The 21444-nt window shown below is 35.3% G+C and overlaps 1 protein-coding gene across 1 annotated transcript; it reads right to left on the bottom strand.

The window, feature by feature from the left end:
- Positions 1–1270: 1270 nt before the first annotated feature.
- On the bottom strand, positions 1271–2202 carry LOC114176759 (chitin-binding lectin 1-like). The gene has a single exon (XM_028061902.1). The coding sequence runs from the start codon at positions 1928–1930 to the stop codon at positions 1526–1528; it is 405 nt and encodes a 134-aa protein (XP_027917703.1). The 5' UTR covers positions 1931–2202; the 3' UTR covers positions 1271–1525.
- Positions 2203–21444: the final 19242 nt, after the last annotated feature.

The following is a 21444-nucleotide window of genomic DNA, read 5'->3' as shown; positions in this document are numbered from 1 at the left end:
TTACTATTTATTTTTTCTTATTTTTCATAAATATAAAAGTTAATTATTTTTGTTAAAATTATTTTATTTTTATAAAAATTATTAAATGGAAGTCAAATAGTATTAAAGGACACTTTTTCAATTAAATATAAGTTTAGTATTTAAATGGACAACGTCTAATTGATTGGGTGATGAAGTAGAAAGTAAAAGATAGTAAATAAGTTGTGAATAGTTTGGTTTAGTGAGATTTTGTCGTATGTTATGCAAAGAAAAAGTAGCCTCTTTAGGATGAACAATGAAAAACAGTAATTCATTGGCACTCACTTATAGTTGGGAATTTTGAATAAAACTGAAGGAGAAGAAAAAAGTTATGGACTTAACCGATCTACTTCTGTCATTTACGTAACCTAAACCTAAAAGTCGTGCCCCGTTGAAAGTATCTACTGGAATTTTCTATAGTGCGTGAGATAGAATCAAACAGTGAAAAGTTACAACAGCATAGGCTAAACTTGCCAAACATCAAGCATTAATTGGTCCCCACTCTATGTATGGTTGGTGTAACCGAAGTTGATGTTTCAAGCCACTGACAAATGGATCTTTTCATTTCATAAACATGAATTGAACTCTGACATCAGGATCCAACGGATTATACTTTAATGTCAGTACTCTCTTTGGTCCACTTACACGTGGCTTGTCTAAGTTAAAGAGTTTAGCCCTCTATAATACTTATCTCTTTTTTATTATCAGTGTTTATTTATACCTAAAACATTGGTGTATGTTTCTCCCATAATTTTGTTCAGGAGCATTTCCTTTATCAGCTCATTTTCTAATTAAATTTAAAAGAAAAATGAAAATTCAAAAACTCATTGGTGTTAATGTTCTATAATTTCCACGATACACCATTTTCCATGTCTATAGAATATAGATAGGTTACGCCAAACCTAAGAATCATTATTAGCAACAGAACGTGGACCCTTCAACAATGAAGTTTTTGGGTATAATTGAGACTGCAATGTGAATATGTGGCGCTGGTGGAGGTGGTGGATGATCCGTTGCATTCATTATAATTAATGCTATGTCTAGGTCTCAACCATTCAACATTAATTTTTTTTTTCAGCACCGACTTCTATTTTTATTCTTTTCATCCACCTTTAACTATTCACCATTTACAATTTATTTCTAATATAAAGTTTTACATTACTATTTACTAATTATATGACTTGAAGATTGTAACTTATTAAGATAATTAACAAAGGGGTAAAATAGATGATCGTATGAGACAAATGCGATATTGGAAACTTGATAGAATTACTAGAAAGATGGATATTATTGAACAAATTGTGATCACATAGAAGGAAGAACAGAACGGAGTGTGGAACACTAATTTCGAAGTACAAGTACAAAATTCTCTGCGCCGTACCTTAGGTAAATCTTGATATTCATAACTGTAACAACATCATAAACCGTAAAATTTTCGAATGTTGTGTTTAGAATGATCTGAATGATATATCTATATGTCGTGATTATTACCTTCTTCACAAGCGAATCACCAAAATGCAAACGTAAAAAGCATGCCAACAAAAAGAGGCAACAACACGGCGACGAAGCTCCGGCGGTGGCAGGCGGCGGCGTTGAAATCCTCGTCGACGGGATACAAGTTTCCCGGGGGCCCGGTTATGTATATGAAGGAGGAAGGGGGTGGAGGAGGGCAATACTGTGTGGGTGTTTTCTTGGGTGGTGGTGGCGACGGCGGTGGAATGGCCGGTGGAGGCGGGGAGGGGTAGACGGTGCCGCACGAACCGCACTTTTCTTCGGTGCCGTTTGTGGCGGGCACGGGGTTCTCGTCAAGTTTCCTTGATTCAACGGCGTTGACGGAAGAAACGAAAAAAACAAGGACCAAATTGACGAGGAACAATATTGGTACCTTAATTTGATGCCCTTTGATCAGCATGATGGGTTTCACTACGTAGATGTTACCTCAGTGTGGTTTTATGGTTTTTGTGCGAGTGTGAATGAGATTATCGATTCGGAGAAGAGAAGAGAGATTTAGAAGTGGAGAAGGTGAAGGATTTCTTACGTTACTAGTGCATGGTGGAACTATAAAATATAAAAATTTGACCTTTTGGAATAGTTTTCTTAAGACCAAACTTGAGTGAGTGTGTGAGAGTGTTTCTCTTGTGAACTCTTCTCCATTGCTTTGTGGGTCTTTTAAGTAACTTATGGAATAAGGGAACTCAATAGCATGTGGCTTATGTAAACTTTGGGCTCCACCAGGGTTCAAATTATGTATTTTGATGGTATATAAATATAATTTTCTTGTGAAACACAATTTCCCTATGCCACGTGTCCTAAAAATTAACATGTTTTGGCACATAATTCGAGTTTAATCTCGTATTCAACAACACTCTGTGGTCAAATCGAAGCGCATCCCTGAAAATTCCGTATTGTGATCCAATCCCTAATGATCCTTTTTGTTGAAATTTATGCAGATTAAAGTTGAAAGCAACAACTTTAAGGCGTATGCGTGTGGGAATCATATCTTGCAAAGAGGGGTAAGTCGTTCCTTTTCTCGGTGAAAAGTGAGAACAACTTTATCATCATTTTTAAGAATTTTTTTCCTTACGAACTTTTAACTTGTTTTTCTCAAAAAGAAAATGGCGATTATATGGCTATGAAATATTTAAAGTAAAGTTTGACGTTACGCTAGAAGTTGGCACCGCAACATGTGAATAAGGAAAAAAATAAAAAAGGGAGATAATGACTGGGGAAGGGGTTGTTAAGCTGTCACTAACACATTCACATGTATTTCATTCTACTATAAAAGAATTGACAAAATTTAACAATTGTTTTGATGTGTTTTTGTGTAGGACTTATCCCTTCCCATGTTCTATTTTCTAAACCACACCCCTCAAATCAAAGGACTGAGTTGGTCATCATTTTGGACTATTGTAGCTTCAATTTGAGTGATTTTGAGTCATCATCTTCACACTACACTTATATTCTAGAGATCTTCTTTACACTATTATATTACTTGCATATATAGAACTTAATATTTAACCCCTTCCTTGCTCTTTCTTTATGTAGGACAGGTGTGGAATTTATGAGGCACAAATCCCTATTTTTGTGAGACATATTCCTAGAATCTCTTGCTCCAATATCTGTAGTGCACTAGTACAACATTTTATTCAGGAAGGTTCCTTTTTTCTTAATGTTTTTCTTTAACTTGTAAATTTTTTTTTCTCAAAGCAAATAATAGAGACATAAAATCCAACTAAATTTTTTACTCCTGCCGGCCACAGTTTCTTTGACCTATGGTTTAACTTTTTGAAACTGTGTGATGTTAATTGTTAACTTACAACTTTCTATTTTCTTTTAGTTATGAAAATTTAAAGGTGTCGATTTTATAGATTCCAGTATTACTTTTTTCACAACTCTCATGTACATGCATGCTATGGCAATGGCAAAGAAAAGAAGTTATTGTTTTGTTTTATATAAAAAAAATTGCATTCAGAAAGTTATAATAAATAACACTTTCAACCACTTTAATTTTAAATAACGTGTATCTCTCTTTCATGTTTTTCATAACATTCATATATTTTTATATAATTGTTCTAAAGTCCCACAATAAAAAAATGCATTCAGCAGGGTTTATATTAGTTCATCCCTATTTTAATTAAGTTCGGTTTTAATTTGTTAACTATAAAAGCTTTTATTAATCAATAAAGATTAAAAGTATTATTCATTGTATATGAAATCAATCACTATTGACTATCCATTTATCTCCCACGAGATTATAAAATGAGTATGTTGTTTGTTGAGTACACAATATCACTCCGAAAAGTATGATAAAAGTTGCTTGAAATGTTTACAAGAAAATATTTTATTAGTAATCAATTTTAATGATCAAAAGTTGTTAATAGTTATAGTGACCAATTTAGATAATTTAAAAAATTAAAAATTATTGGTTACTAAAATAGTCACTGTTATAAATAAAAAAAGTATAATTGATCACTAATTAGTCATTATTTAATTAGAGACCAATTTAGTAACTAAGTCATTTTGGTAGCTAAAATCTAGGTAGCTAATTTTTAGTGACTAATTTCCTTTGGTACCTAAAATCATGGTAGCTAATTTTAAAAACAAATTTAGTCACCAATTATAATTTTTTATTCATAATAGTGATTATTTTAGTGACCAATAATTTTTTACTTTGTAAATTGCTATCTAAATTAGTCACTATAGTGACTAATAATTTTTAACACTAAAATTAGTTACTAATGAAACATTTTCTTGTAATATTATAAGGAAACTCTCACACAATGTGTAACTTAAATATTTCTTATATATTAACTTCACAAAAGTGAAGAATTTATAAATACAATTCTTTTTAAGTTATTCTGCATATATGAAGGTCTTTTACATGCAACATTTTAAGCTGTCCTTGCAATAAATTAAAACTACACATAATATACTAAAACAACTTTAGAACTTTATCAATAATTAGAACATGGAAAGGATTATAAATGATATGAAATGTTATTAAAGCATGAACACTACAAGAAAAACTGGTATTACCGACGGTCAAAATTTATCGGTAATGGTCAAAATCCGTCGGTAAATCAACATTACCGATGGTCAAAAATCTGTCTATAAAACTCTTGTCGGTAAAATTTTACCGACGAAAATCATGTTCCATCGGTAAATCTGTCGATAATTGTCGACGTAAAAATTCGTCGGTAAATCTGACAATTAAAAATAGTATTATTTTACAAGAGTACTATTGTTTTACAAAAGATTGCTCATAAAGAAAGGAATTTAAAATTTAACACAAGAGTTCTTCAAAAGGGCACAACTGCAAGCCACAACCCAGACCATGGGAACCACTCTACACAGCAACATCGTCACCACCCTGAGAACCTCTAGGGGTTTTCACATCTGCTCACACCAATAGTATTGGTGATCATTGCAAAAAGGAAAAATCAAGCAAAGAAACACACACCAAGAGAAAGGGTAAGCTAGAGAAAAAATTATTTTAATCATGTTATAGAGCAAATCAATAGTCAGATCATATTATGCACAAGCAAAGTAGTAGCCACCCAAATCATGTGAAAGCAAACAATTTCAAGACTCTATGACTCAATATCCGGATCATACTCTTGATATAGAATTCTAAAGGAAGTATGCGCCTGTGTTGGCTTCTAAACTCTGCAAAATCTATACGCAAGGGGTAATCACCCAACCACACACATGGTTAATCCTCTAACGTCTTGGGCCCAATATGTCCTAAGACTAGGACCTCCTACCATTCTCACCACATAAATTATTCTACTATATGTGAGCGTGAATAATTTTTAGAGTTCAAGAAACCTTCAATTATCTAGACATCTCTTATATCAAGGTATACACTAACCACAATCACCAAGAGTTTCCCTTGAAACTCTTTTACCAACAAAATCCACATGTCATATCAAGCATTCAATTCTCATGCCAAACCACGACCAATCAAACAAGTCATGTTTTCCATTTCATACTCAACATAACAAGATTTCATTTAATCTCATACTTTATAAATGCATACCATGACATACATATATCACAAAATAGTATTCATCCCAAATAAATGAGTGCCAACATTTAAGTACCTGCAATTCCATACAATCAAGCACAACACATAACCATAATTCTTACACCAAAATTTCTAAGAAAATTTATTATCACAAAACCAAAATCACTGCAGTAATGCGTGACACATTTCTCAAGCTTTAGACATCTAATCGACGATCCAACCGGTCAAAGCACAAAATAGCATGTTATGAACCAAATTTCCAAATTTGAGCTCAAGCCAACGGTTAATGAGCCGAAAAAGTGAATTGTACTAAAATTGCGCATATTAGAAAAAGGACACCGTCACCAACAACCAAGTTACTCACCTGGTGACCACCCGACACTTCTAGATTACGAGAAATAACGTCAAATATCACAGTTTCATGAATATTTGAACCCCTAACTTGGAAATACACCAAAAATTAACGTTTTCCCCGATTTTGACTCATATTCCACAAAACACTAATCAAACTTAGCCAAACGAAACAGGAACAAGCAAAACAACTTTAAAAAAAAAGTGAAACCCTAGCTTCCCTTACCTTACTCAAGCTTAGCCAAACGAAACAGGACCCCAAAGAGCATCACAACTACAGAAAGAGATTAAGGAGCTAAAATTATTATCACACGAAAACACAAGAGGGTTATTAGGACGAACCCTAGGCAGAGCCACAAAAAGACAACTAGAATAAGAAGGTTGGGGTCTACTTACTTGGAGATACGAGTTCAGGCAGCTCCGAACCAAGAAGATTCACTAACTTGAGGAGGCAAAAATTTGTGCCCTAGTAGAGCTACTGCTCAAGGGTTTGAGGAAGGGGAGTGATCTGTTTTTTGTAAAATGAAGCAGAATGAGGAGTAAGGGACTGTGAGGGGGTCTTGGGGGTCCCCATAATGGGCTGACTCTGGGCCCTCTAAGAGGCCAGGCCCAAACCCTCTCTTAAAACTGAATTCAAATAAAAAGGGGGTTTCACAAAAATTATACTTCTTTTTTATATAATTTTTTGATATTATGTCAAATCTTGGATTTTCTTATCAACTTAAATTTTTTATCATGTTGAATCTCGAATTCTCTTGACAATAAAAAAATATAAAAATTAAAAATTATCAACCAAAAAATTTTTTTTACAAAGAACTACGTAATCTTGATTTCTCCTCTTTGAATAAGAATACGCAACAACAAGGTCAATCATTGTCACGCCCAAAAGAACAAATTTGTTTCTATCTTTATTATTTTGTACATGTATTTATATTGTTTGATTTTTGGGAATAACATATATTTAAAAAAATCTACTCTTATTTTGTATACTTAGTTAAAGGGAACCGTCTTAGGGCAGACGTTGTGGGATGCAAGTACCTTTTCCATACGTAACCGACTCTCAAACCCAAATTTGGTTTCAAAGACTATTTTCTTAAAAGTTTTTTCTATAATTTCCCATAATAAACTATTGTGGCGAATCTTCTGTAACTTTTAAATTATTTTCAACATCTCATCGTGTATATATATATATATATATATATATATATATATATATATATATATATATATATATATATATATATATATCAAATCAATAAAAGATACTTGAAAGTTACATTTACTCCCAACAAAATGGGTTCAACTTTTCATTATTATGGAAAGCCCTAGAATAGAAATGGAATAAAGGAATGGGATGGAGATAAAAAAAGGATGAAGAGTTGTTCCCACAAGCTCTAAGAATCCTCAAAGCTCTCCAAAGAGTGTTTTTAAAGTCCACATTATTATCGGAGAAAAATATAAAATTAGACTTAAAACTACCTAAAAATTATCCTAAAACGCAACTAAGATGATGAATGAATACTAACCTAAAACCTATATACAAAACTGAATTGTATAAGTGCAAAATTTATGGTTAAACATCCTAAAATGATTTTCAATGCTTGGAAATGAGATTTGAATGTTTATTATGCATGAATGAATGATATGCCATGTACTTTGAGCTTTAGAATGAAGTAAAACCATGTAGGAATGTGAAATGGGGAGGTGTTTGTGAAAATGCCTTATTGAAATCCTAAATATGCAAAAGTGTTTGTCAAAATGTCAAAGTGACTTGCAGATGATGAATATCTAATGAAAATGTTATGAACAAATTTTAAATGCTAAAACTAACCTAGAAATACATTCAGAACCTATTTACATAAGAAAAAACATAAAATCACTAACAAGAACCTAAAAAAATATAGTACAATAAACTTAACAACAAAAGTGCATTGGTGAAATTGTAATCACGTGGAAATAAGATGTGGAAATCAATCATGAACATAAAAACTATTATAACACAATACTAATTGAAATATAAAATGTTGAATTGAATGTAAGAAGCATTGGAATCATGATATCCTAAATTTTCTATCTAAGAATAATGAACTTAACGAGAACAACTTATTTAACTAACTATCTAAACATTGTTTGATGAGTTTTTTAATTAGAAGCATAGTCTAAATTCTAGAACAACATGAAAAATACTAGTGAAGAATGAAAATGAACCGAAAGCATTTAAAACTAGAATTTCAAGCTTAAATAGAGAAACACACGAACAACAAACTAATTGGCTAAGTTAAACTCAAAAATTAAACTAAGAGCAATTGATTCTTGTTCTTGCACCAAGAATTACTATGTAGACACTTGGATTGACGTGGTTTCTATGCACACTCTAACTTAAGCATGATTCAACACTTAAAATCAGTGTTCAAATGTGAGAACGAAGTTCAATTACTTAAAATCTAAATTCGAAGTAAGTGTCTCGAACAAGCCTCTAACCAGTGCTTTATAATGTGAAACTAATGACCTATTTTACTTGCTACGTCAGGTAATGATAATTGTCCATATTAACTACAAATTATACAAACCTATATTAACTAACTAAATTAATCTAAACATGACACCCGAGTCAAGTCCACAAGTTGCTCTTCCTAAAAGCCACAAGTCAATGCAGGTTAATCAAACTCTTCAAAAGTGTCTTTTGAAGCTTCCAACTAGTTATTGTAGGTGATACTCCAACTGGTACACGTGAAAACTCAATAGAGTAACTTCAACTTAATACTCCACGTGACAACATTTTTTACAGCATGACAGTAGCTTTAACTTGGTGACAACAATGTGGTTCGTGTCCAATAATCTTGGTCAACTTTGCAATTGATTGGTTAACTCACTTTCTTGGCTCAAATGCCCTGCATTATTCAATATAAGCACCAAATAAGAACATTTACCATGCATACTAAATCTATTACAACAAATATATCTAAGGGTAATCTAAAATTAAAACTCAGTTTTATTCTATCACTAAGGTTACAAGAATTGTAATTGGAAGCACATAATCCATATTAGAGGAGTTGTAACTCTCATTTTAGATTTTAATAACATAATTTCAAATGGAATATGATGTATGATTGCCTTTTTATCACGTTTTTCTAGACTGCATTGAGTTTCTGGAAAATTTTTAGAAACCTCCTAGTGGGCCTGCAAAGCCGCCAGGCGATTCATTCCTTTTATGTGCAAATTTTGAGTTTCTGTGAGGAACCGCTTGGCGGCGTGAACGGGCCGTCAAGCGATGCAAGTTGTACCACCCAGTTTTCTGGGTTTTATATGAATAGTCTGGCGGTTATGAACACCTGCCAGGCGATGGGAGCCAAATTTGACTCAACCTGGGCTTTTTGTGCGTTCTGGGCAATTCTGGTTGTGAAAAAGTGATCTTTGCATGAACATGGATTGAGGAAAATGATTAATTGTTGAAATTACGCTGAGAATTGGTCCAATTGGATGGAAGTTAGGGTATATGAATATTAGAGTTTGAATGATTTGGAATTCTAGGTTTTTAACCGAATTGGTGTAGACAAAGGCAATTGAATTGTGTGATTGGGGGCATAACATAATAATAATAATAATAATAAACATAATTACATGATTGAGGAGCATTGAGTGAAGAATGGAGAGGTTGGTTGGAATGAGAAAAATCAGAGTTTGCACAGGTGCATGGAAGAATTCTAGGTTACCCAGAACGAATGTGTCGCGTGGCGGCGGGTTATGTGTCGCCAGACGCCAATGCAGAGAAGATGACTCTACGTGGCTGTGAGGGCTATCTTAGGTTTGGAAATCATTTTGGGCCAATTTTAGTGAGTAAGGTGAATGTAGGAATTTTTTGGACAGTGGGTTGAGGGCTAAAGTGATAAGAAAGGTACAAATTATTTATGTAAATGAATTTATGGGTTCACTTATGAGCTAGGTTTTGTGGAATCAAAATGAAGCAGGAGGAGTGGATTGGTGATACATTATATAGACTATAGTAGTAGAAAAAAAGTGCATAAATTAAGGTCATTGAATAATCTTTAGGTTGATGGGGATTTTGGAGGAAGTGTGGTACAAAGAAGGCATAAAGGAATTTAGTGGCAATAGAATTGTGAACGATTGGTAGCATAGCCTAAAATGGAAATTAGATGCCTTGAGACTTGTATAAGTTTATGGTGTGATCAAAGGATAGATGGCAAGGGTCTTGGTATATGGGAGGATACCCACACTTAGCAAGTTTAAAGTATAGGAGTTGAGATATGAATATTTCGAGTAGTGTAGACAGTAACCAGCTAGACTTGAGGTATCTGGAGTGAGTGTTGAGGTAGTAAGAGAATTTGGTAAAGTGTGCAAGTTAGTAAAAACAAATATTGTTCAAGTATTGGTGTAGCACTTGGCAGTGGTGTTTGACCGGCCAGGCTAAAGCTACAACTAAGGTGGGCACTAGACATGTGGTGCCTGGCAGTGAGGGTGGTCCCGCTAGGCAAAGTCTGTAAGGTCTGAGGCTTCAGAGGCGTGTGGCGCCTGGCGGCAAGAGGCTATCGTTAGGTAGTCTGGAACCGAATTTCGCTTGGTGACTCTAGAGCAGCGCTAGGCGATAATAGAAGGGCATAATACTTGTTTGCTTTGGATGTGTGTGGTTTACAAGGCTTTGGTGATACCTTAAAGATCGACTTGTTGGAGTGTTCCTTGAGTTGTGGCTCAGAACAATATCCCTTGAGTTGTGGCTCGGGATAGGGGAAAACACGTGGCATTCCTTGAGTTGACTCAGAATGGCATCTCTTGAGTTGTGGCTCGGGGTGGCGGATGAACACGAGGAATCCTTGAGTGTTGGCTCGGATTGCAAGTGTTGTTGATGTGAGTGTGCGAGTTGTGAGTCGTACAGATGGGTCCAAAAAGATTGCTCTCCTTGGTATTTAGCTGACGAGTTTGGTAGTCTTGGGACATTACGAACTATGCTTCATATTGGGAACTCCACCTAGCGTTACAGAGTGTGGTCCATAGCAGGTTTCCCGCACGTGTTCTACAAGTTGTGGCTTGTAGGTGTAGCAGCAATGCATCTTGAAGTATTCATCTAAAGACGTAGAGCATGGATGACATGGTGGAGGCCATTTGGTATGGAATCAAAGGATAAGACTTCCTTTGATGTGCGTGTGTGTGCATATTTTTGAACTTTGTATATATATGTTTAAATGTTAGTTCACCTTATCTGCTTATTTTTGGCGATGATTGTGTATGCGTTACATGGGAGCAGATTGATGAAGGCGTGACCACCTCCTTAGAAGCTCCCTCAAGAAGGATCACTAGAAGTATGTCTAGAGGGGAGTCTTCTATTCCATCACCTTTATCTTTGTTTTGCATTACTTTAGTTTCAATTCCCTAAGTTAGTTTCTAGTTGATTTATTTTGGTTGAGTTGTTGACTTTGATCCAAAGTTGACCTTTGACCAAGATTAGATTAACTTAAACCAACATGCTAATCCTTGTTTGTCTTGTTTTGTAGGTAATTAACAGAAAGTAGAGCATGGCTAGGTGGCACTTGGTGATTGGAGCACTTGGATGAAGTGGAAGAGAGAGGAAAGCAAAAAGCATAAAGCAAAAGCAAAAGAAGACATGTACCTTGTCTCCTTTTGCCTTTGTAGTTTATGCCTTAGAAGGTCACTTGGTCTCCTTCCTCTTTTGGCCTAGAATCCTCATGGGAATGCCTCCACCAATCATCTCCTTTCACTTGGCCAAGATTCACTCTCACATTAGGTTTAGGGTTTGCTAAAGGACCCCTATGAACTCCTATTTAAAGGGTGCTCCTTGTCTTGTAAAAGTAGATTTGCTTGAACGGATGACAACTATAAGTAGATTTGGGAAGACGGATTGAAAACAAATTTTATGTTCTTTTAATAGGATTTAAAGGGAAAAGCACAGACGAATTTGAAGGATGAATATCAAATTTCATCCTTTCAACTATGCAGAGATTTATACTACTTTTACTTTTATAACCTTTTTTCGTTACATATATTATATATATTATTGTCATTAGTTATACATTATTATTTTATTATATATAATAATATATAGTTATATGTATATATAATTTTAATTATTATTAATAATATATAATAATAAAAATATGTATAATATAATAATTAATAATTATTATATATATAATATAATTATTATTAATAATATATAATGATAATAGTTATTAATAATATATATAAATAATAATTAAAATATCATTAAAGTTTAATATTTTTAACTTATTTAAAAGTTATTTAATTTTATTTTTATCATAAGGTTAATTAGGTAATTTTAAATTTTATCCATTATATTTATTTGTTTAATCTATCATATCACTCAAATCACTCACTAACTTTCATAAAATTTATTTCCAAATCCATTCACTTTATCCTTTAAATCTACTTAACAAAACACACATATCCATCCATTCAAATCCACACAAATTCATCTTCACACTCTCCCTCAAACCCATCTTATCAAAGAAACACACCCTAAGTGTTGTTATTGCCGTGTGTGTTTAAGCTTGAATCCAACTCTCTTCTTCCTTTCATGAGCTTGAGAAATGAACATTCACATCTAGATAACATGCTATCTTAATGTCTAGTGGAAATTTTCAAAAAGCTTTCTTAAACAACTTCACCATATTCATAACTCTAAAAGGAAACAAGATAATCCTTCATCATTTGGTATCTAGAGCCTAGGTTATCTTGAATATGGTGTTTTCATGTTCTAACCTTGTCTTGTGTAGCTATCTTTGAATGGTCCACATAAAAACAATGTTGGCAGAAACTGTTCACGATTTTAAAAGATTAAACTGCACTTGCTCAGTGGTCCAAAAATTACGTTCTTGATGTCAAAAGAAAGCTCTATTAGTATAGTTTTTAACAAAAAAAGAACCAATGCATTTGGAGTTCTGTGGAGAGAGTTATGATTGAAATAGTGAGCAAAGGTCAGAGCTGCCGAGATCACTGTGAATCAACGTTTTTCAGGTTATGTTGTACAGTTTTGGCTACTGTTTTTGTTACTCTTCTTACTCCTAAATGTGGTTGGATAACATGTCTTTGGATGCTTGAGTCTCTTGTCATATGCTTCTTTTAGTTTTCTTGTTCTTGTTTCTAAGTATTTGAGCTATTGCATGAGATCTATGCCTTTTGTTGTTGTATGCTCCTTGAAATTGATTTTGACCTAATTTTTTTGGGAACTAAGTTTCAAGACACCCTAAAATATCCTTCTCATCATCTTAAGTACCCAGTTTTGAAAAGAAAAATTATTTTCATGACCAAAAATAGTTTGGCCGAGAGCTAATGTGTTGCTTGGTGAATCCATTTGGCCATTTTTACTAGGTGTTATGCTACCAAATTTTATACTTGGATTTTGGGTGATATCGGCAAATTAGTTCCATGCTTTAACTCTGTTATGATCTTTCTTGGTGTATGCATAATTTGAGGTATAATCTTGGCTTGTTCAAATGATTTCCATAGAGTCTTTGAAAGTGCTTTTCATTGCTTTAGTCTTGTTTAAGTTTTGTCTTTAAAAACAAGTTTCCTTAGAAGTTAAACTTTCTTGTTTTTTGAGCTTTGCTTGTTTGTCTTTAGGTAATCTTTGTTTTGTCTTAGTAGTTTTCTTTTCCTTGTCTTCCTAGAGTGTTGTGGTCGAGCCACTTGTTTGAGCTTTGAAAAGGTTTTCATCTCTTTAAAGGTATTTTCACTTGTTTGGAAGGTTTTTAAGTGCTAGCCTTGCTTGTGTGCTTTGGGAGTGTGATCAAAAACACTTGGGTGCTTGAGAAGACCACACTTGGTCTCGGGTTTGGAATTGTTTGTTAGCTAACCTCTTCCTTGTCTCGGTTTTTGGTGAGTATTTGGTGTAGGAACATGAATATGGATCCAATCTTGGAGGTAGAAGAAGAGGAGGAGTCAGCCTCACCTTATTCCCCTCCCATGGTGACTCCTATGGCCCAAGAAAGTGAACAAATGACCCTTGCCAACATCCTACGTGAGATGGAAGTGAGTAGGAGAGAAACTTTTGACCAATTGAGGGTGGATAGAAGGCAAAGTGAGATCTTCCTACAAGAGCACATCCAAAGACTTGAGCTTAGGGAAGATGAGAGGAGCAGGAGGAGGTCCTCTTCCGAGGACTCTAGCCATAGTGGAAGAAGAAGAAGGCACGGCTATGATGGTGGTGGAAGGCGCAATCAACTCCCACAAAGACAACCTCCACCAATCAAGATTTCAAAGTTCAAGGGGGAGAATGACCCAAACCTCTACATAGAGTGGGAGCAAAAAGTGGACCAAATCTTCAACATTCATTTAGTTGGTGATTAAGAACAAGTAGATTTAGTAGTTTTAGAATTTGAAGATTATGCCATGACATGGTGGCATCAATTGTGTATGGACAATATTAACCAAGAGCCACCCGCGGCCTCTTGGATGGACATTAAGACTTTGATGCGCGTTAGATTTGTTCCTTCCTACTATAGGAGGGAGACTCTTTTGAAGCTCCAACGGCTTCAACAAAGGTCTATGTGTGTGAATGAATATTTTAAAATGATGGAGTCCATGCTTCTCAAAGTAGGACTCCAATTTGAAAGTGAAGAAGAAAAGGTAGCTAGATCTGTGAGTGGTCTTAGAAGAGAAGTTCAAGATGTAGTTGAATTGTATGAGTATTGCACTCTTGACAAAATTTTACACTTGGCCTTAAAAGTTGAAAGTCAATTGAAAAAAAAAACATGAGGCCAAGAGGAATACTTCATACAATGAATACTACTCTAGAACTTGGAAAGGAAAAGAAAGAAAGGGTGAGAAACCTCCTTCCAAAGACCACCCACCTAGGACCAATTCGTCTAGAACATCCCATGAAAATGCAAACTCTTCTCAAAGTTCAAGAACTAGTTCCATCAAATGTTTTAAGTGTTTGGGCTATGGTCACATTGCTTCAAATTGCCCAACAAAAAGGAACATGATCTTGAACCCTAAAGGAGAGGTTGAAAGTGAACATTCTTCTCCCCCCTCCCCTAAAAGTTCTTCCTCCCACACTTCTTCCCAATCTTCAAGTGGGGATGAAATCAAACCTAATGAAGGAGGTTTGTTGGTGGTTAGGTGTATGCTAGGCCAAGTGCCTAAAGAATTTGAAAACCAAAGAGAAATTATTTTTCACTCAAGGTGCCAAATCAACAACAAAACTTGCTCCCTCATAATTCATAGTGGAAGTTATGTTAATGTGGCTAGCACAAGGGTTGTGGACAAGCTTGGCTTTAAAACCATCCCTCATGCCAAGCCCTATAAGCTTTCTTGGCTTAGTGAGGAAGGTGAAATCAAAGTGGACAAACAAGTCCTTATTAACTTCTCCATTGGAAACTACAAGGATGAGGTATTATGTAACTTAGTGCCCATGGAAGCAACTCACATTTTGTTAGGAAGGCCATGGCAATTTGATAGAAAATCTTTTCATGATGGCCATGCTAACAAGTTTACTTTTAGCTTCCAAGACAAAAAGATCACATTACTACCTCTTTCACCAAGAGAAGTCAATGAAGACCAATTGCAAATGATTAAGAAAAGAAAAGAAGAGAAGGTGCAAAAGAAGGCGCAAGGGCATGAGTCCAAGAAGAGCATGATCACCCTCAAGGGGGTGAAGAAGGTAATGCTTGCCCAAAAACCCATCTTCCTAGCTTATCTTAGTGAATCTTCCCCCTCCTTCCAAAACCCTCACTCTAGATGTCCCTTAGACTTGTCATTAGTCTTAGATGAGTTCAAAGATGTTTTTCAAGAACCTCCAAAGGGTCTCCCACCCCTAAGAGGTATAGAACACCAAATTGATTTCATACAAGGCTCATCTTTGCCTAATAGGACAACCTATAGGACTAGTCCCAAGGAGACTAAAGAAATTCAAAAACAAGTGAATGAGTTGTTAGAAATAGGGTGGGTGCAACATAGCATGAGTCCTTGTGCAATGCCCATGATCCTAGTCCCCAAAAAGGATGAAACATGGAGAATGTGCATAGATTGTAGGGTTATCAACAACATAACCATCAAGTATAGGCATCCCATTCCTAGGTTAGATGATTTGATTGATGAGTTACATGGTGCAACCATATTTTCCAAAATAGACTTGAAGAGTGGGTACAATCAAATTAGAATCAAAGAAGGTGATGAATGGAAAACCTCTTTCAAGACTAAGTTTGGATTATATGAGTGGTTAGTCATGCCTTTTGGCTTGACCAATGCACCTAGTACATTCATGACACTCATGCACCATGTTCTTAGAGAGTTCTTAGGGAAGTTTGTTGTGGTATACTTTGATGACATTCTCATTTATAGTATGTCTCAAGATGACCACTTGCATCATTTAAGGAGTGTGTTAGAAACCTTAAGGAAGGCATCCTTATATGCTAACATGGAGAAATGTGTATTTGGGATGGATCATGTGATCTTTCTAGGTTTCAAAATAAATCAACATGAGGTCCATGTGGACCAAGAAAAAGTGATGGCCATCAAGGATTGGCCTCCCCCAAAGAATGTAAGTGAGCTTAGGTCTTTCAATTGGTTAGCTAGTTTCTATAGGAGGTTTGTGCCAAACTTTAGCACCATAGCCGCCCCTCTCAATGAATTGGTCAAGAAAGGTGTGGCCTATAAGTGGGGCAAAGATCAAGAAAAGGCTTTTGAAACTTTAAAACAAAAATTGATCAATGCACCACTCTTAGCCCTCCCTAACTTCTCTAAAACTTTTGAAATTGAGTGTGATGCATCCAATGTAGGCATTGGGGCCGTGCTTCTTCAAGAAGGGCACCCAATAGCTTATTTTAGTGAGAAACTCAAGGGGAGTCACATCAACTACTCCACCTATGACAAAGAGCTTTATGCTCTTGTGAGAACTTTGTAAACTTGGCAACACTATCTTCTTTCAAAGGAGTTTGTGATACATAGTGACCATGAGTCACTCAAATTTTTGAAAAGCCAAGGCAAGTTAAACAAGAGACATGCTAGGTGGGTAGAGTTCTTAGAACAATTCCCATATGTGATCAAACATAAGCAAGGAAAGGCTAACATTGTGGCGGATGCACTTTCAAGAAGGCATTCCCTCCTTTCCATTCTTAAAACTAAATTTCTTAGTTTTGATCATATTAAGGAATTGTATCCAAAGGATGTTGATTTCTCCCCCATTCTTAGTGAGTGCCACCAAGGGGCTTACAAAGACTTTTACCTTCTCAATCAATATCTTTTCAAAGGTAAGAGACTTTGCATTCCCCAAGATTTCTTAAGAGCCTCACTCATTAGAGAGGCACATGAGGGAGGATTAATTGGGCATTTTGGGCAAAACAAGACTTTGGAAGTCTTGAAAGAACACTTCTATTGACCTCACATGAGGAAGCAAAGGTTGCATAGCATGCATGAAAGCCAAGTCTAGAATCCAACCCCATGGTCTTTACACCCCCTTGCCTATCCCTTCCAAGCCTTGGGTTGACATTTCTATGGATTTTGTCTTAGGCCTCCCAAGCACCATAAAAGGTAGGGAATCCATTTTTGTAGTGGTGGATAGGTTCTCTAAGATGGCCCATTTCATTCCTTGCCATAAGATTGATGATGCAACTTATATTGCAAATCTTTTCTTCAAGGAAGTGGTAAAACTATTTGGCCTACCTAGGTCCATTGTAAGTGATAGGGACTCCAAGTTCCTAAGCCATTTTTGGAGAACCTTGTGGGGTAAACTTGGCACTAAGCTTCTTTTCTCCACCACTTGTCATCCCCAAAGTGATGGTCAAACCGAGGTGGTTAATAGAACCCTAGGGAAAATGCTAAGATGTATGATAGTGCAAAACATTAGAGAGTGGGAGGAACTTCTTCCCCACATAGAGTTTGCCTACAATAGGGTTGTGCATTCCACTACTTCTCATTCCCCTTTTGAGTTTGTGTATGGGTTCAATCCCCTAACTCCCTTAGACCTCCTTCCCCTACCCACTAATGAGGCATGGACTTGCCAAGATGGTGAGGCCAAAGCCAAGTACATCCAGGACTTGCATTCGCAAGTCAAGGAAACCATTGAGAGGAGAGTTAAGAAACAACAAGAGGATGATAATAAGGGAAGAAAGGAAGTCATCTTCCAAGAGGGAGATTGGATTTGGCTTCACTTGAGAAAGGAGAGATTCCCTACTCAAAAGAAGTCTAAGCTCCTCCCTAGAGGGGATGCCCCTTTCAAGTCATTAGGAGAATTAACAACAATGCTTATGAGTTAGACTTACCCCCAAGCTACAACATAAGTAACTCATTTAATGTTTGTGACCTTTCTCCTTTTGATGTAGGGTTTAAGAATTCGTGGTCGAATTCTCTCCAAGAAAGGGAGGATGATGAAGGCGTGACCACCTCCTTAGAAGCTCCCTCAAGAAAGATCACTAGAAGCATGTCTAGAGGGGAGTCTTCTATTCCATCACCTTTATCTTTGTTTTGCATTACTTTAGTTTGAATTCCCTAAGTTGGTTTCTAGTTGATTTATTTTGGTTGAGTTGTTGACTTTGATCCAAAGTTGACCTTTGACCAAGATTAGATTAACTTAAACCAACATGCTAATCCTTGTTTGTCTTATTTTATAGGTAATTAAGAGAAAGTAGAGCATGGCTAGGTGGCACTTGGTGATTGGAGCACTTGGATGAAGTGGAAGAGAGAGGAAAGCAAAAAGCATAAAGCAAAAGAAGACATGTACCTTGTCTCCTTTTGCCTTTGTGGTTTATGCCTTAGAAGGTCATTTGGTCTCCTTCCTCTTTTGGCCTGGAATCCTCGTGGGAATGCCTCCACCAATCATCTCCCTTCACTTGGCCAAGACTCACTCTCACATTAGGTTTAGGGTTTGCTAAAGGACCCTTATGAACTCCTATTTAAAGGGTGTTCCTTGTCTTGTAAAAGCGTTGATCATTTTGTTATAAACTTTGTGCATTCAACCACCAATTTTCATGAGCTCTCCTTCCTAGAAGTGAACTCACCTTTACCTTATCTTGCTTGCAAGTGGCGGCACCATCACTCATCTCTAGGGCTTGGTTGGCTTAGATCCCCCCTATGAGTGGCATGCTTCTTCCATTCTTCATCTTCTATGCTTTCCATTTTTATTGTTTCTTCTTTCATTTTGCTCTTTAAGTGTTGTTATTGTCGTGTGTGTTTAAGCTTGAATCAAACTCTCTTCTTCATTTCATGAGCTTAAGAAATGAACCTTCACATCTAGATAGCATGCTATCTTAATGTCCAGTGGGAATTTTCAAAAAGCTTCTTAAACAACTTCACCATATTCATAACTCTAAAAGGAAACAAGATAATCCTTCATCACAAATGATGATGTAGGTGGTTCTAGTGAGGCATAGAGTCGGAGCAAGGATATCATGGGAAAAAGCTTTCTAGATTTTATTTATTATTAGTTTTTATGAATTTTGTAAACAATGTTTTACTGATTTATGAACTTGGATTATTGGTTAAACTTTTATAAGCATTATTACGAGACGATATTGAATGTTTTTAATTTTCTCGCGTTTAGGGAAAGGACAGTAGAATAAATGAGGATTATTTAGTATTTCTATTTTATTTTATTAAAATTCGTAATATCCGACCAGGATGTTACACTCATCAGAAGATGATTGTAGCTTTCGTGCTTTGCTTTATCCTTCTATTAATGCTTTTAATAATTTTGACTTTATATTACCAACTTTCTCTATGGTTCTCAAAGTGTTGTGCGAAGGACATTATTTCATGACAACATCATATTAAGCATATAAACTTGGATAGTTGGTTTATTGTGTTAAAATTGTCCTTTAGGATGTGCGAGTAAATTCTTATGACTTATAGAAGTTCTTGTAGCTCATATTTGTGTCTTGCAATATTCATTGTAAGTTTCTTTACTTATCTTGAACTTGTGTATAATCTTCTTGGGCTTTGTTGATGTAACAACCCTACTAGGATGAGACGAAAACTCATAAGCATAACACATATAACTCTGATACCACTATTTTAAACATAAACATAAAACAAATTTATTCACCAAGTAATAAGAGAAATACAGGTCTCACTGTTCAAAAATATGAAATTGCCATATTAACAAAAACATTTACATATGAACAGAACTTCCATATTTGAAAATATTAAAAACAATTAAGGAAAACTGTTATCCTTAGAATTGTCCACATAACACTCCTCACTATCATCTACCACCGTATAACATACACAATCATCCCAATCAAACACAAACACAATAAACAAAATGTGAGCTAACATGAAATCACTTAACCACCATTTTAAAGATACAACATATACTTTAAACTCATAATTTATTCACACAATTCATTTATTCTCCAAACAAACATATGGTATAACATACTCAATCAAATTGTCTCGACATAAGGTCTCAGACTCATAGAGAGTCATAGGTTCACACAAAACCTCAATCAGCTCACACAGAGTTATCAACTCATATAAAGTTATCAAATATTTTACGCATGCAGAGCCGCCATCCATGCTTCCCACCATGAGCTTACTAGTCATTCGCTCATGTGAAACTTCCAATTATTAAACTCACAGAATTTACTAGTCATTCAGTCACATGGAGCTAAATATTCTTACTCACATATAGACTTATAGAGTCCACCCCTTATGTTTATACATATACTTACATAATTCACCCTTCATACTCACATTGAGACTTACAAAGTCTACCTCTTATGCTCACACACAGACATATACAGTTCACAAGGTACCATTGCCCACACAAAACTCCTCACACAGAGCCCACCTTTTTCTGAGACACCCCACACATCATTCACAGTCACTCAAAGATATTAACAACATGCCAATTTACACGGACTTTACTCATCCCTCAATGTTTGTTCACCTAAAAAACCTTTCAACATTTTAATTAAACTCTTCAAATTTCACTTTAAACTCCATGTTTCTTCTAACATGTTCCCCCTTGTGTATCTTCAAAAATCACCCATATCTGTATTTTAACTTTGAACCATATGTTAGATTATTGCATTGCTTCGATTGAAATGCCTCTCCACTACCCCATCTTGCCTTTTATATTGAAAGTTTCATACCAGAATTATTTATTGTTTATGAGATTCAAGAAAAAAAATAAAAGAACTTTTACTATTAAGTTACCAATATGTGTCTCCTCTCACCCCTCTCTCATAAGTAAAACCTCTTAAGATTAGGGTAGTATTTGAAAACATGATTTTGTTATGATACTCATTTATCTTTTATAAAATCTACTTAAAGAAAATATATGAAAATATTTTATAAGTTAATATTTGTCTACCCTAATTGCCTTTAGGTATCGTCTAATGCCTTGTTACAACACTCAAATTCAAACATTGAACGATAGGTTATCGTCCGAGGATATAAATGACCACCTTTCCCTCATGTAGCTTAGACAATCTACCCTAGTGTATCCTATTCATGAGAGTGTTGATGATAACAAACACTGGTGAAGCTAGCCTTATTCATGTACTCAAGAACCTTTTATTACGTATTGAAGTACATAAGAATGTTTATACATAAGA

Source organism: Vigna unguiculata, chromosome 3, assembly GCF_004118075.2.
Source record: "Vigna unguiculata cultivar IT97K-499-35 chromosome 3, ASM411807v1, whole genome shotgun sequence".
NCBI classification, from domain to species: domain Eukaryota; kingdom Viridiplantae; phylum Streptophyta; class Magnoliopsida; order Fabales; family Fabaceae; genus Vigna; species Vigna unguiculata.
The sequence above is the reverse complement of the archived record's forward strand: the minus strand, read 5'-3'. Positions and strand labels throughout refer to the sequence as shown.

Excerpts from the sequence above, each read along its gene's own strand:
- LOC114176759 (XM_028061902.1), bottom strand. The coding sequence starts at position 1,930 with ATGCTGATCAAAGGGCATCAAATTAAGGTACCAATATTGTTCCTCGTC.